At 40.3% G+C, this 15,098-nt stretch overlaps 1 protein-coding gene across 5 annotated transcripts; it reads left to right on the plus strand.

Annotated features, from left to right (window-relative positions):
- Positions 1–143: 143 nt before the first annotated feature.
- RSKR (ribosomal protein S6 kinase related) lies at positions 144–6,067 on the plus strand. Of its 5 annotated transcripts, none has more exons than XM_079133269.1 (12): positions 144–351; positions 733–981; positions 1,064–1,147; positions 1,278–1,346; positions 1,723–1,792; positions 2,031–2,135; positions 2,303–2,343; positions 2,594–2,621; positions 2,826–2,915; positions 3,001–3,089; positions 3,195–3,311; positions 3,755–6,067. In XM_079133269.1, the coding sequence occupies exons 1-12, from the start codon at positions 175–177 to the stop codon at positions 3,974–3,976; spliced, it is 1,341 nt and encodes a 446-aa protein (XP_078989395.1). In that variant the 5' UTR covers positions 144–174; the 3' UTR covers positions 3,977–6,067. The 5 variants fall into 5 exon arrangements, with proteins under 5 accessions (XP_078989395.1, XP_078989397.1, XP_078989396.1 ...); XM_079133271.1 differs by having other exon boundaries at positions 3,195–3,305; XM_079133270.1 differs by having other exon boundaries at positions 736–981.
- The last annotated feature ends 9,031 nt before the right edge of the window (positions 6,068–15,098 follow it).

A 15,098-nucleotide genomic window follows, 5' to 3' on the forward strand; every position in this document is an offset into this window, starting at 1 on the left:
GTTTTTTGGCTTATTTTTTTGTGTTGAGTGCATGTGTTCAACCTGTGTCCTTCCCTCCCCACCAACCTGATACATCCTGTAGCTGCCACTCTGAGGGCGGCTTCTTTCCTGCTGTGTCTTAAGATTTCTATCACATATTTTTCCCAGTCCTTGTATGACATTGGCCCAAAGCTGATGGGTCTGTGCACATTGGAACAGGCAGGGCTTGTGTGTAATGCAGCATCGAGGGGAGGGATTGCTTATGTAACTGGGACAGCAGATTTAGTGGAAGGAGAGAAGAGGCAGAGGCTGGGAATGGGAGCAGTGAGCTGTCGGCAGGGACAACACACCCAGGTGACTGCACCTCACAAGGTAGGCTATGGGGCTCTGACAGCATATTGAAAGGAAATGGAGGAGGCATGGGCCTCCTGAGGCCCAGGAAGTCCCTGGTTAGTACCATGTTAGTGATACTTACTGTGGGGGTGGGGCAGGGAGGCTATGATGTGAAAGCATTGTGGCCCCATTCTGAGGCACAGGTTGTATTCCTGGTGCATCATGGAGAAAACTTCCAACAATTGCTTTACTAGAGGATTTGAATTATGCCCAGGAAATCCAGACCTTATCACAAAGCAAGGGTAATGGAAATTCTGATTGGTTCCTCTGGAAGTTGAGATTTGAGGGGAGTTCCTGCAAAGATGTGCAGAACTTGCAATGCTTCAGGGCCAGGTTTAGCGTGGCTCCCTTGCTTCTCAGCAGGGTGGCAACATCCAGGGCCCCTGGGTCCGAGGCTGGAAGAGCCTCTGGTCAGATATGGGGACCATCAGGTCAGGTCTGGAAGAACTATGGCAACTACAAGAGCATCAATGTCTGCACCAGAAGCCCCTAGAAGCGACCCCACTGCTAGTAGAGAAGCCTCTGTCTGAGTGGCCAGTGCCTCAGTTCATCAGTCTCTTTCTACCAGAGTTTCCCATGAGGCCCATTAGGGGGCAGCAGCAACTGAAGGTAAGTCATCCAAATCCCTGGGAGGAGGTCTCTGGGAGAAATCTAGAAACAAAATCATTCTGTTGTCTGTTTCTCCGTATAGATTTTAGGTCTTGTGGCGAAAGGCTCTTTTGGAACTGTCCTGAAGGTGCTAGATTGTGCCCAGAAAGCTGTATTTGCAGTGAAGGTAGGGGCCTGGGTACTCCCTTCACATACCCTCTAGTTACTGCTTCCAGTCTTGGTTCCTGAGAGTTTAGGAGGAATAAACAATTCAGTAGCAAGATTCTCTGTAAGTAATCACTCCTCTCCTCTTACAGGTGGTACCAAAGATAAAAGTCCTACAGAGGGACACCCTGAGGCAGTGCAAAGAGGAGGTTAGCATCCAGGTATGCACAGAGTCCTGGAAAGAATGGTGGGGAGAACCACAGGAAAGCATCATTTTTGTCCAACTTTCCTAATTTTTCTGGTTCTGCTCTTCCCATCTGCTAAAACCTTAGTTTAACACCAAAGTAGATCCTGAGAAAAGTAGCTAATAGCTGTTAACACAGTTATTTCAGGTTCTGTCAGGGAAATCTCTCCAGCATGTCCCAGTGTGTTCCTTAGTATTATGCTGGTTCCAAGATTACCAAGTAGTACTAATTACTGAGTTCCTGTGAACACAGGTGAAGTAGCTGTCTGATTTCTGCACAACCTGATTTCTTGGCTGCCTTTCTCTTCAATGACCCTGTTCTTTTTCTAACTTCCTGATTTCTTTGTCCCTAGAGACAGATCAACCATCCTTTTGTACACAGCTTGGGGGACAGCTGGCAGGGAAAACGGCACCTTTTCATCAGTGAGTGACTGGCCTCTCTCCTCATCCCCTAGGGTCCATCTACCATTTTTCCCACTTAAGATTACTTTTCTCTTTAGGCTTATTTTGACTTTGCTATCTTCCCCTTCTCATAGCCCCTCTCTATTCCACAAGGAGAGGGATTAGCAGGTGGTATCAGTTTGTACAGGAGGCCTATAATGCCTTGAGCCCTGGCATTGTAGCCCCCCAAAACACTGCCTAGATTTCTGGTGCTTTGCAGTGTGTAGCTACTGCAGCACTGATCTGTACTCCCTGTGGTCTGCTGTTGGCTGCTTTCCTGAGTCTTCCATCCGTCTCTTTGCGGCTGAGCTGGTTCTTGTGCTGTGTAAGTAATAAAGCGGTAAAGGAAATGGGGAGAGAAGCATTAAGTTGGTGGGTAGGAGAATTGATATTAACTCTGGAAGCCAAAAATAGGCATAAGACAGGGATTACTAGGGAAACTAGAAAGGACAGGAGAACTTCAGTATACCCCATGCTTGCTGTCATCCACAGGCTATCTCCATGACTTGGGCATCATCCATCGAGACGTGAAGGTAGAGTTGTTTTTTTTCCCTTAGTCTGATGTGGGGCCTCAGTAGGAAGTTCCAACAGGTTCGAGAAAGTTGCTGGAGAGCTGAGAACAGTTGGTCTTAGGATCCCAGTGGGTGCTAAGGATTTGTGTGATGGCTCTCCCAAATATAGATTTGAATGCTGAGTAAGGGTACCTTCTTCATTTTGGGGGTACACATGATGAAAGAGTTGAAGGGGAATAATAATGATAACTTCTCACCTGTGATCTTTCAGATGGAGAATATCCTTCTGGATGAAAGAGGTAAATTGGGGCTGGGGATATAGTTCAGTTGGTAGAGTGCTTGCCTCACAAGCACAAGGCCTTGGATTCATTCCCCAGCACCGCCAAAAAAGAAAAAAGAAAGAGGTAAGTCTTTTCTTCCCTCGTCCCAGGATGAAAGGTACCCTTATCATGGCTGATCAGGGGTGGAACAGAGTGCTGTTGTTGCCTTATCTTCTTTCACAGGCCATCTGAAACTGACAGACTTTGGTTTGTCCCGCCACCTGCCCCAGGGAACCCAAGCCTACACTATCTGTGGCACTCTTCAATACATGGGTGAGAGAGGCTAAAGCTGGTGGGTAAATAATGGACTGGTATATAGCCAAAGGATATCAATGATAGGTATATTTCAAATCCATAGCCCCAGAGGTCCTAAGTGGTGGGCCTTACAACCATGCTGCTGATTGGTGGTCCCTAGGTGTCTTGCTTTTCTCTCTGGCAACTGGAAAGGTAAGAGATTGGTAGTGGTGTTGGGCAGAGAACTTTGCCCTGTGGTGTGAAGAAGGAAGACCTTAAGAAGTCTTGTCTTATTGCCTCCTCCACCTCTTAACTCAGTTCCCAGTGGCTGCAGAGAGAGATCATGTGGCCATGTTGGCAAGAATGACCCATTGTGACTCTGAGATCCCAGCTTCTCTTAATCAGGAGCTCTCACTCCTGCTTCATGAGGTAAGGGTAAGCACTGCTTTCCTTATTGATTACTAAACCATTCACTGCCCTATCATTGAGGTGATAGTTCTCCATTCCTCTGATTAATATTTTTTGGGGATTTGGGGGATAACTCCTACTTAATCTAATTATTTGCCCTCTTACCAATACTTCAGAATTCATTCCTCAGTTCTGGGTCCTCCAAATCACCTCACCATCCAGAATAGACAGATCTTTTCAGAGTATTGACCAGTGCTGTACTCTTACAATCTGAAAACTCACACATCTAGCTCCGTTATTTCTACCTTTGCCTCAAATTAACCTGTTTCTCCCTCTTTTATAAGTCTTTTACTCTTTAGAGTTCTTTTTCCTGCTCTCCATAGCTCCATGAACTTCTTTCTCCCTTTTCATCTTTGTTTAGTCTCTTTCCTGTCCCAGTCCCTCATCCTTCATACTCTATTTCCCTTCAGCTCCTATGCCAGAACCCCCTCCACCGTCTACGTTATCTGCATCAGTTCCAGGTCCACTCTTTCTTTCGGGGTGTGACCTTTGACCCAGAGCTCCTACAGAAGCAGCCAGTGGACTTTGTCATGGAGACACAAGATACTCAGCCAAGTCCATTGGAGTCCAAGCTCTTCAAGGACTTTGACTGTGATCTGGAGTCCTTTCTGGTCCACTCCATCCCTGCTTGATTGACCCTGTCCACTATAGATTGGGACCCAGCTGGGAACCTGAGGATCTTCTCCACTACCAAATCAGTATGACCACTTTGATGATCCAGTTTTTACTTTGTAGCCCCTTAATATTCTGTTCTTCTAGGCATTGGTCCAGAGTTCAAATTTTGGGCATTCAGTTCCCCATCATACAACCCACCTCTCCATTTAACATCTCAGATCAGGTAGTAACTTTTTTCCTTTGCTTCATTTCTCCAGTGCTCTTATCCTCAGTCTGTCAGCAAAAGGCTTCCTCTGCTTTTCCCTCTCCTTGTTTTTCTGCCATGTTTTCTTTCTTGGGCAATAATGACACTTGATGGGCTCCAAAGGTGCTATTAATATGTTTAATAAGCTAGTCAGTAGCAAATATGAATGTTATCCAAAGGCCTAAAAAGCTGGCAACTTAACACCTAAAATATGCAGCTAAAAAATAAGACTGGGAGTTGGGTGCAGTGATGCATGTCTGTAATCCCAGCTACTTGGGAGGCTAAGGCAGGAGGTTTACAAGTTTGAGACCAGACTTGGCAACTTAATGAGAACCTGTCTCAAAATAAAAAAAGAGGTGGGGATGTAGTAGAGTGTTCCTGAGTTCAACCCACAGTACTGAAAAAACAAAAACAAAAAACTGGAGTTAGAGGCCAATTTTCAGTAAATCTAATTTTTAAAAATTGGAAAATGAGCCAGGTATGGTAGTGAATGCCTGTAATCCCAGCAATTTGGGAGGCTGAGGCAGGGGGATCACAAGTTCAAGGTGAGCCTCTGCAACTTAGCAAGGCCCTAAGCAATTTAGCAAGACCCTGTCTCAAAATAAGAAATAAAAAAGATTAGGGATATAGCTCAGTGGTAAGCCCTCCTGGGTTCAATACTTAATATCAAAAAATAAATAAAAAGGAAAATGAATGCAAGTGAAAAAGAAAATAGAAACTGAAGCATGGGTGGGTTAAATGTCTTTTCTAGGGGCAACAACTACCAAAATATTTTCCTAAAGACAAAAGAATTACTAAGCTGACCATTTCCCCTAGACAACTCAGAATGCAGTTTTTGTTGGGCAAATCAAGGGATTCAGAGGCATGACATCAACCTTAACATTTAAGGTTAGAGATGTATCTCAAGAACCTTTTTCTTTTATAAGGAAAATCACCTGAACCTTGAATTTACACACAATTCTATCTTTCATGTCTTTCATGACTTTTTCTTTTCATTTTCCTAAACTAACTTCTCAAAAGCTTCATTTTAGTTCTGATATTTGAGGGGAAAATTTGCTTTTAGCTGGGCATGGTGGCGCATACCTGTAATCCTAGTGGCTCTGGAGGCTGAGGTAGGAGGATTGAGAGTTCAAGCCAGCCTCAGCAACTTAGTGAGGCCCTAAGCAACTCAGCAAGACTGTCTTTAAATAACATATAAAAAAGGGATGGGAAGCACTCCCATGAAGTGCTGAAGCACTCCTGGGTTCAAACCTTGGAACCCCCCTACCCAAATTTGCTTTCATGTAGACCATATTATATCTTCATTTATATCTGATCTCTCTTTCCTGACCAAGAGGGTCTGAGAGTATCCTGTGTACTTGTGTTTACTATTCTGTCTCTGTATTAAGCCAGATTTTCCCTGTATATAGCTGGCATTATATTAGTTTCTGCAGAATTGCTTTTTCTGGGTAGTACTTTGGCAGTCCATATGAATCTCTATAAAACTTGACTCTGTAAAAAAGTGTTGCTCATTATAGTTCATGATGTTCTATTTAAGGATGCATGGGAGAAATTTTCTCTGGACCCAGTTGCGCGTTTCCTGAATTGCTGTTTGATTTTTACCTTAAGAATACTAAATATTCAACTGACTGTATTTTTCTCCTCATGCTAATACTAGACTACTTAAATCCCAAATTGTGACTCACCTTCAGCAAGCATTTATGTATTTTGTATGTTAGTTATATTCTTGGTTCCATCTTTTTATTTTCCTTATTCTCAGTTTTCTGTTCTAATTTTTTAAAAAATTACTGTATTATCTACTTTTTTGTAAGCCTTTTTGGAATAAGATTGGGATATAAATAAATAAAAGAGAATGTATCCTTCATCTTTTTATCTCATTTTTCTTTAGACATTTTTATAGTTTTATTACTTTTTAAAAGTTGTAATGAACGGAACTATATATTGGATAGAATCCCTGAATATAAAAAGAGAAAAATGTGAATTAATTGTTTCTAAAGTAGCAGTTAAGAGCATTAGCTTGGAATTTATATTTGATGCCTGGATTTATCTGTAACTATTCCATTGTTTTTTTTTTTTTGCTGTGCTGGGGATTGAACCCAGGGCCCTGTGCTTTTGGGTTCAACTGAGCTATTTCCCGAGCCCCTCCATTGTTTTTAAACAAGTCATTTCAGCCCTTTTCTAACCTAAGGGCCTTGTGCATACTCAGCAAGCACTCTACCACTGAGCTACATCCCCAGTCTTAATCACTGGTTCTTAATTGTCAGGGGAGGGTTTCAGATTTCAATGATGCTTTTTGAAAGGCAGATACAGATGTATGTCTGGTCCAACATTAATGTTAGGTTATCCGACATACGTGACCTTTCTGGTCACAGTAGCACTATGTGTTAAGGTCCACATAGTGTCACTAGAATCCTTTTCCTTGGTCAAATTAGATAGCTTAGAGACTATCGTCATCTAAGTGTAGTTTGAATTATTTCTTACCAAATGAGAACAGTTTTTTAGGTGGCTCCAAAGTGCACTGGACAGCACATTGGACTTCCAAATGAGGACGTTTTCAACATATTCTTCAGTGTATACTTCAGCAGTGATTTTCAGGGTAGAGTGGAGAAGGTAAAAGAAAATCAAACTTTCATTAAGTAAAAAGTTGAAAAAAATGGTTGACCTTGAACTTGCAATGCTCCTGCCTCAGCCTCCTGAGTACCTGGGATATAGGTATGTGCCACTGTACCTGGCTCTGGCTCGTATTTTTTTAAAGCTCTTGAACAAAAAAAAAAAAAAAAAAAAAAAAAAAGAAGTAACCAAAACCTGGGCTTGGTGGCACATGCTTGTACTCCCAGCTACATGGGAGGCTGAGGCAGGAGGATCACAAGTTTGAGGCCACCTTGGCAAATTAGCAAGATTCTCAGCAACTCAAAAAATAAAAAGAACTGGGGATGTAGCTCAGTGATGAATTGCCCTTGTGTTAAATCCCCAGTACCAAAACCAAACAAACAAAATAAACAACTACATCATTAACTCCTGTTATGGGCTGAATTGTGTCCTCCCCAAAATTGTTATGTTGAAGTCCTAACCTCTAGTACCTCTTAAGGTGACTGTATTTAAAGATAGTCTTTAAAGAGGTAATTAAGAACAGATTACAAGGGTTGGGGTTAGGGCTCAGTAGTGGAGTGCTTGCCTCCCACGTGTGAGGCACTAGGTTTGATCCTTAGCACCACATAAAAAAATAAAATCAAGTTATTGTATTCATCTACAACTAAAAATATTTTTAAAAAGAACAGATTAGGAGCTGGTCATGGTGGTACACACCTGTCCCAGTGGCTTAGGAGGCTGAGGTAGGAGGATAGTGAGTTCAAAGCCAGCTTCAGCAAGTGAGGCACTAGGCAACTCAGTGAGACCCTGTCTCTAAATAAAATACAAAATAGGGTTGGGGATGTGGCTCAGTGGTCAAGTACCCCTGAGTTCAATCCCTGGTCCCCCCCCCCGAAAAAAAAAAAAAAAAAAAAAGAACACACTAGGACCCAACGACACACAGAAGGAAGACCATTTGAGAGGCCTCAAAAGAAAACCCTATGTACAAACCAAGGAGAGAGGCCTCAAAAGAAAACCCTGTTGACACATCTATCTCAGACATACAGCTTCCAGGATTAGGAGAAAACAAATTTGTTGTTAAGTCATCCTGTAGATAGAACTTTGTTAGGGCAGTTCTAGCAAACTAATGGAATTCCTGTGAAGAATTCTAATGGATTAATCAGGAATGATTATTTTGTTTACAAAAAGGCATGCTACTTTTTCCCCTATAGGTTGGTTTTGCTTATATTCTGAAAATATAATGTTTCAGATTTTTTTGTTCCCTCCATGAGTTTTGCTGGTATACAAAGTCCCACTGATTAAACTCTCACACTGTCTGCCTTGTTCAGTACACCATTATACAACAGCAGGGATAATAATTCCATAGTTTCATCCTTTGAGCCTGCTCAAAAATGTCTAGTGGATACTTCTCAGGGTGGTTGATTTGGATTATATAATTAGATTTTTAAAAAATAAAAAATTTCTAGTCCTAAAATTTAAAAATTATAACTTTTAATAAAAATAGTTGAATCCCTATTTCATATCATGCCACAGACTCAATTAAAAATATTTAAATCATCAAAACATTAAAAATCTTAGGGGCTGGGGCTGTAGCTCAGTGGTAGAGCACTTGCCTAGCATGTGTGAGGCACTGGGTTCAATCCTCAGCACCACATAAAAATATATAAATAAAGGTTTTGTGTCCATCTACTACTACAAAAATACATTAAAAAAATCTTAGAACATCCAGGAGACTAGGTCTACAATGAAGGATTGAAGGAGATATTTAAAGCAAAAAAGGAAATGAAAACACCATAAATAAAAATACATTATCTAAAATTTTGATGAATGAATGACTCAACCAAGATGAGAAATCCAGGTGCTATAAATGAAAAAATCTTGACCACATAAAAACTATAGCTAGCTGGGAGTAGAGGGGCATACCTGTAATCCCAGGGGCTCAAGAGGCTAAGGAAGGAGAATTGCAAGTTCAAGGCCAGCCTTAGCAATTTAGTGCAACTCTGTCTCAAAATAAAAAAATTAAAAGGGCTAGGGATAGGACTCAGTGGTTAAGTGTCCCTAGGTTCAATCACCAGTACCAAAAAACCAAACTGAAAACAAACAAACAAAAAAACCCACTATAGCTAAAGATACCATTAGTCAAATCAGTGGACCAAAAAAATATATCTTAAAAAAATGACTTGGTAGGCTCACACAGGAAGATCTCAAAATTCCAAGCCAGCCTCAGTAATTTAGTGAGGACCAAAGCAACTTAATAAGACCCTGTTCTCAAAAAAAAAAAAAAAAAAAAAAAAAAGTCTGGAGACATAGCTCAGTGGTAAAAACCCTCTGGGTTCAATCCCTTGTACCCCCAACCTGCAAAAAAGTGCAATATGATGATAGAGTTAAAATGTCTCTAACACAGAACTCTTACAACTTAGAAGAACTTTTTTCAAAATAAGGGTAAGGAATATGAACTTATAAAACAACTATACCTATATGATTTGGCCGGGCAGGATTTCTGCCACATTGAGAGGGGATGAAAATGCAGAAGTGTAAAAATTCCCATTTTTCTGGGTGTGGTGGTACATGCCTATAATCCCAGCTACTTAAGAGAATTACGCAGGGAGATTGCAAGTTTGAGGCCAACATGAGCAATTTACTGAGACTCCCATCTCAAAAATAAAATAAAAAGGGCTGGGGGATGTAGCTCAGTGGTAAAGTACCCCTGGTTCAATCCTAGTACCCACCGCCAAATTCCATTTTTGTGAAAGACTTAATGACTTCTCCCCCTCCCATGTATGTGTGTGTGTGTTGGGTTTTTACATGGGAGGCTTGGGGGAGAGGTAAGAAAATATAAGGGAAAGAACCTGGAAAGGAATGAAGTATTAATGCAAGTGGGAAAAGAAGGGGAAAGAAAGAAAATAAAAAGCATTAATTGTCAATCTCAGACAACCCTGTGTGTGCATCAGTTAATTTTTGGAAAAAATAAAATCAGTATGTATGTGTAAATAAATAAACTGCTATATATGGATTCATGTATGCATATATTTTTTATAAAGGTGTACATAGAGTTGGTTCCCATAGAGGTAAAATGGATGGGAGAAACTGCCCTTAATATATCTTTGTATTTTATTGTTTCACTTGCTAAAGTAATACAGCATTTGTTGAAAAACATCAAATTTTAAAGTTATGCAAAACAATATAAACAAACTAATTTTGTTTATGTTACCTATTTGGCATTTTCCTCTGGTTTATCCCACCTGGTCTCCAAATTGCCTTGAAGCACCATATTCCTGTAGCTGATATCTGGCATGCCAACTGCAATAAGGAGTAAAAAGTTTCCAATTCACTCATTTCTATAATATAAGCTTTTCCTCCTGACATTTGGAGTTCTCTGCCTTGGTTTTCCTGTCACTTCTCAACCTTGTTGAGTACTGGGGATTGAACCCCCAGGGCCTTTAAGGTGCTAGGTAAGCACTCTACCACTGAGCTACCTTCCCAGTCCTTTATAAAATTTTGAGACAGGATCTCAGTAAGTTGTCCAGTCTGGCCTTGAACTTGTGATCCTCTTGCCTTCTGAATAGCTGGGATTATACTCGTATGCCACCCTATCTAGATCTAGATGCTAGATCTCTTTTTCTTTCTTTTTTATTTATTTATTTTTCAATGCTAGAGATTAAACTCAGAGCCTCACACATGTCAGGCAAGTGCCCTACTGCTTACCCACAATCCCAGCCCTGTTGGGTCTTTTTGATTGACCAAATACTCCTTGGGATTCCTCTGTTGAGTCTTGAACAATCCCAAATTCAAGATGGGCTCCTCAAGGGTGTGGCTTGGCAGAATGCAAGTTTAGCCCTAGGTTTGATCCCCAGCATGGGGGAAGAAAAAAATTTTTTTTTTTTTTTTTGGGCAATGCTAAGGATGGAACCCAAGATTGTCCACTCATACAGTCTTCCCCCTAGTTTTCACTTAAGCCGTGATCATCTCTAGTGCCTGCAAGCTATACCATTATGTTTCTAGAGCAACACCATCCAATAGGAATATAATGCAAACAGCCTGGCATGGTGGTGCATGCCTGTAATTCCCAGCAACTGGGGAGGCTGAGGCAGGAGCATTGAAAGTTTGAGGCCAGTCTTGGCAACTTAAAGAGATTGTGTTTCAAATAAAAAGGGTGTGGGGACTGGGAGTATAGCTCAGTGGTAGAGTCTCCCTGAGTCTATCCCAGGTACTGCAAAGAAAAAAAAAATTACACATACACATGAAATGCAAGACACAGAAGTAATTTTTTTGCCAGCCAATGCAAAAAGTAAAAAAGGTAAAATCAATTTTTGCATTTTATTTAACCCACTATATCTAAAATATTTTAACATGTAATATTTTTAAATGATTTTATATTATTTTTTATGCCAAGTTTGAAATCCAGTGCACATTTTAAACCTGTAGCACATCCCAGTTTGGACTAGACACATTTGAAGAGCTCAGTGTCATATGTGGCTAGCTCTTAAGGTGTGGGATAATAGTTGTAGTGGAGTCCATCTCCTGAAGGCCCTACAGTTTGTAGATTATAGATTTTCCTCTTTATCTTTTCACTAAGACTTCCAGAATCCTGAGCTGGGGGATGTAGCTCACTGGTAGAGTGCTTGCCCAGCAGGCTGGAGGCTCTGGATTCCATCCCCACCAGTATGCCCACACACCAACTTCCAGAGTGTTAAAAAAAAAAAAAAAATTCACTAGCATAAAAACAGACACAAAAACCAATGGTACAGAATAGAAGACACAGACCCACACAAATAGAGTCATCTGATCCTTGACAAAGGTGCCAAAATCCTGGCTGGAGAAAAGACATTATTTTAAACAAATGGTGCTGGGAAAACTGGATATCCATATGTAGAAGAATGAGATTAGATCCTTATGTTTCACCCTGCACAAAAATCAACTCAAAATGGATCAAAGACCTAGGAATTAGACTGGAAACTACGCAACTCCTAGAAGAAAATGCAGGATCAACGTTCCAGCATATATGCATAGGCAATGTCTTTTCCAATAAAACCCCTAAACCTAAAGCTCAGGAAGTAATACCAAGAGTTAACAATGTGAGGGCATCAAATTAAAAAGCTTCTGCACAGCAAAGGAAACAACTAAGAATATGGAAAGAGAATCTACACAATGTGAGAAAAATCTTTGCTAGTTACTCTTCTGACAGAAGATTAATGTATGGAATATATAAAGAACTTAAAAAAACCTCAATACCAAAAAAGAAAAAAAAAAAACCAAAACCCAGTGACTAAATGGGCAAATGAATTAAACAGACACTTCTCAAAAGAAGAACTATAAATGTCCAACAAATACATAAAAAAATTGTCCAACATCATTAGCAATTCGGGCAGTTCAAATCACCATACAAAGATTTCATCTTACTCCAGTCAAAATGGCAGCTGTTTCAGTTAGGTTTTTGGCTGTTCTTGGATAGGAAGAATTAATATTGTCAAAATGGCCATACTACCTAAAGTGCTATACAAATTCAATGCAATTCCAATTAAAATCCCAATGACGTACCTTACAGAAATAGAGCAGGCAATTATGAAATTCATCTGGAAGAATAAGAAACCCAGAATAGCTAAAGCAATCCTTAGCAGGAAGAGTGAAACAGGGGGTATTGCAATACCAGATCTTCAACTCTACTACAAAGCAATAGTAACAAAAACGGCATGGTATTGGTACCAAAATAGAAAGGTAGATCAATGGTACAGAATAGAGGACACGGACACAAACCCAAATAAATACAATTTTCTCATACTAGACAAAGGGGCCAAAAATATGCAATGGAGAAAAGATAGCCTCTTCAACAAATGGTGCTGGGAGAATTGGAAATCCATATGCAACAGAATGAAACTAAACCCATATCTCTCACCATGCACGAAACTAAACTCAAAATGGATTAAGGACCTCGGAATCAGACCAGAGACCCTGCAGATTATAGAAGAAAAAGTAGGTCCAAATCTTCATCTTGTTGGTCTAGGACCAGACTTCCTTAACAGGACTCCCATAGCACAAGAAATAAAAGCTAGAATCAACCACTGGGATAGATTCAAACTAAAAAGCTTTCTCTCAGCAAAGGAAACTATCAGCAATGCGAAGAAAGAGCCTACAGAGTGGGAGAATATCTTTGCCAATCATACTTCAGATAGAGCACTAATCTCCAGAATCTATAAAGAACTCAAAAAACTCTACTCCAAGAATTCAAACAGTCCAGTCAACAAATGGGCTAAGGAAATGAATAGACACTTCACAGAAGAAGATCTACAAGCAATCAACAAACATATGGAAAAATGTTCAACATCTCTAGTAATAAGAGAAATGCAAATCAAAACCACCCTAAGGTTCCATCTCACCCCAATTAGAATGGCGATTATCAAGAATACGAGCAACAACAGGTGTTGGCGAGGATGTGGGGAGAAAGGTACACTCATACACTGCTGGTGGGGCTGCAAATTAGTGCAGCCGCTATGGAAAGCAGTGTGGAGATTCCTTAGAAAACTTGGAATGGAACCACCATTTGACCCAGCTATCCCACTCCTTGGCCTATACCCAAAGGACTTAAAATCTGCATACTACAGAAATACAGCCACATCAATGTTCATAGCTGCTCAATTCACAATAGCCAGACTGTGGAACCAACCTAGATGCCCTTCAATTGATGAGTGGATAAAGAAACTGTGGTATATATATACTATGGAATATTACTCAGCCATAAAGAATGATAAAATTATGGCATTTGCAGGCAAATGGATGAAATTGGAGAATATCATGCTAAGTGAGTTAAGCCAATCTCAAAAAGCCAAAGGACGAATGATATCGCTAATAAGTGGAGGTTGACACATAATGGGGGGGAGGGAAGGGTTAGAGTTAGGGTTAGGGAGGGGGGCAAGTATGGAGGAAGGAACTACTGTATAGAGGGTAAAGTGGGGTGGGAGGGGTGGGGGGAAGGGAAAAAAATAACAGAATGAATCAAACAACATTGCTCTATGTAAATTTATGATTACACAAATGGTATGCCTTTACGCCATGTACAAACAGAGAAACAACATGTATCCCATTTGTTTACAATTAAAAAAAAAAAAAAAAAAAAAAAAAAAAAAAAAAAAAAAAAAAAACCTGACAAGAACAATTGGAGGAGGAAAAGTTTATTTGGGGCTCATGGTTTCAGAGGTCTCAGTTCATAGAAGGCCAGCTCCATTCCTCAAAGAGCAGCTGAGAACGTGGCACCAGGATGGTGGGGGGAGGGGGAGGGGGAGAGAGAGAGGGAGGGAGAGAGAGAGAGACTCTACAACAAAATATAAACCTTAAAGGCAGGCTCCCAGGGACCCACCTCCCCTGTTTTCAGTTACCACTCACTTATTCCCATCAGGGGATTAATTTACTGATTGAGTTAAGGCTCTCATAAACCAATCATTTCACTTCTAAACCTTGCATTGTCTCAAGAACTTTTGAGGGATACCACATATCTAAACAATAACAGCAGCCATCAAGAATACAAACAATAACAAATGCTGGAGAGGATGTGGAGAAAAAGGAACACTTATACACTATTGGTGGAATTATAAATTAGTACAACCACTATGGAAACCACTATGGAGGTTCCTCAGAAGACTAGGAATGGAACCACCAAACGACCCACCTATACTTCTCTTTGGTATTTATCCTGAAGAATGAGTCATTCTACTATAGTGAAACATGCATACCCATGTTTACAGTAGTATAATTCACAATCTCCAAACTAGGTGTCCATCAACAGATGAATGGATAAAGAAAACGTGGTATAAATACACAATGGAGTTTTATTCAGTCATAAAGAAAAATGAAATCATGTCATTTGCAGGAAAATAAACACAAAAGGTCAAGGGTTGTATGCTCTTTCTCATATGTGGAAACTAGAGAGTAAAAATGAAAAGAAAGATGGGGGTGACCTCATGAAAATCAAGGGGAAATTAGTATAGTAGAAGAAAGGGACCAGGGGGTGGGTGGAATGGAGGAAAGGGGAAATATTGGAGAGGAATACCGGCCAAATTATATTATTATATTGTGTGTACATATGAATATGTAACAACAAATCCAATTATTATGTACAACAATAATACATCAATAAAAATGTGGAAAAATATTCAAAGGTTAAAAAAAGTTTCAAAGAAACACTATCATCAAAGATTAATTTAAATACTTAACCTTTCAGGCATAGTGGAGCTGTCTGTAGTCTGAGCTAGGCATAGTGGAGCTGTCTGTAGTCTGAGCTATTTGGAGGCTGAGGGAGGAGGATCACTTGAATT

Source organism: Sciurus vulgaris (assembly GCF_902686455.1).
Source record: "Sciurus vulgaris genome assembly, chromosome: 3".
In the NCBI taxonomy this organism is placed as follows: Eukaryota; Metazoa; Chordata; class Mammalia; order Rodentia; family Sciuridae; genus Sciurus; species Sciurus vulgaris.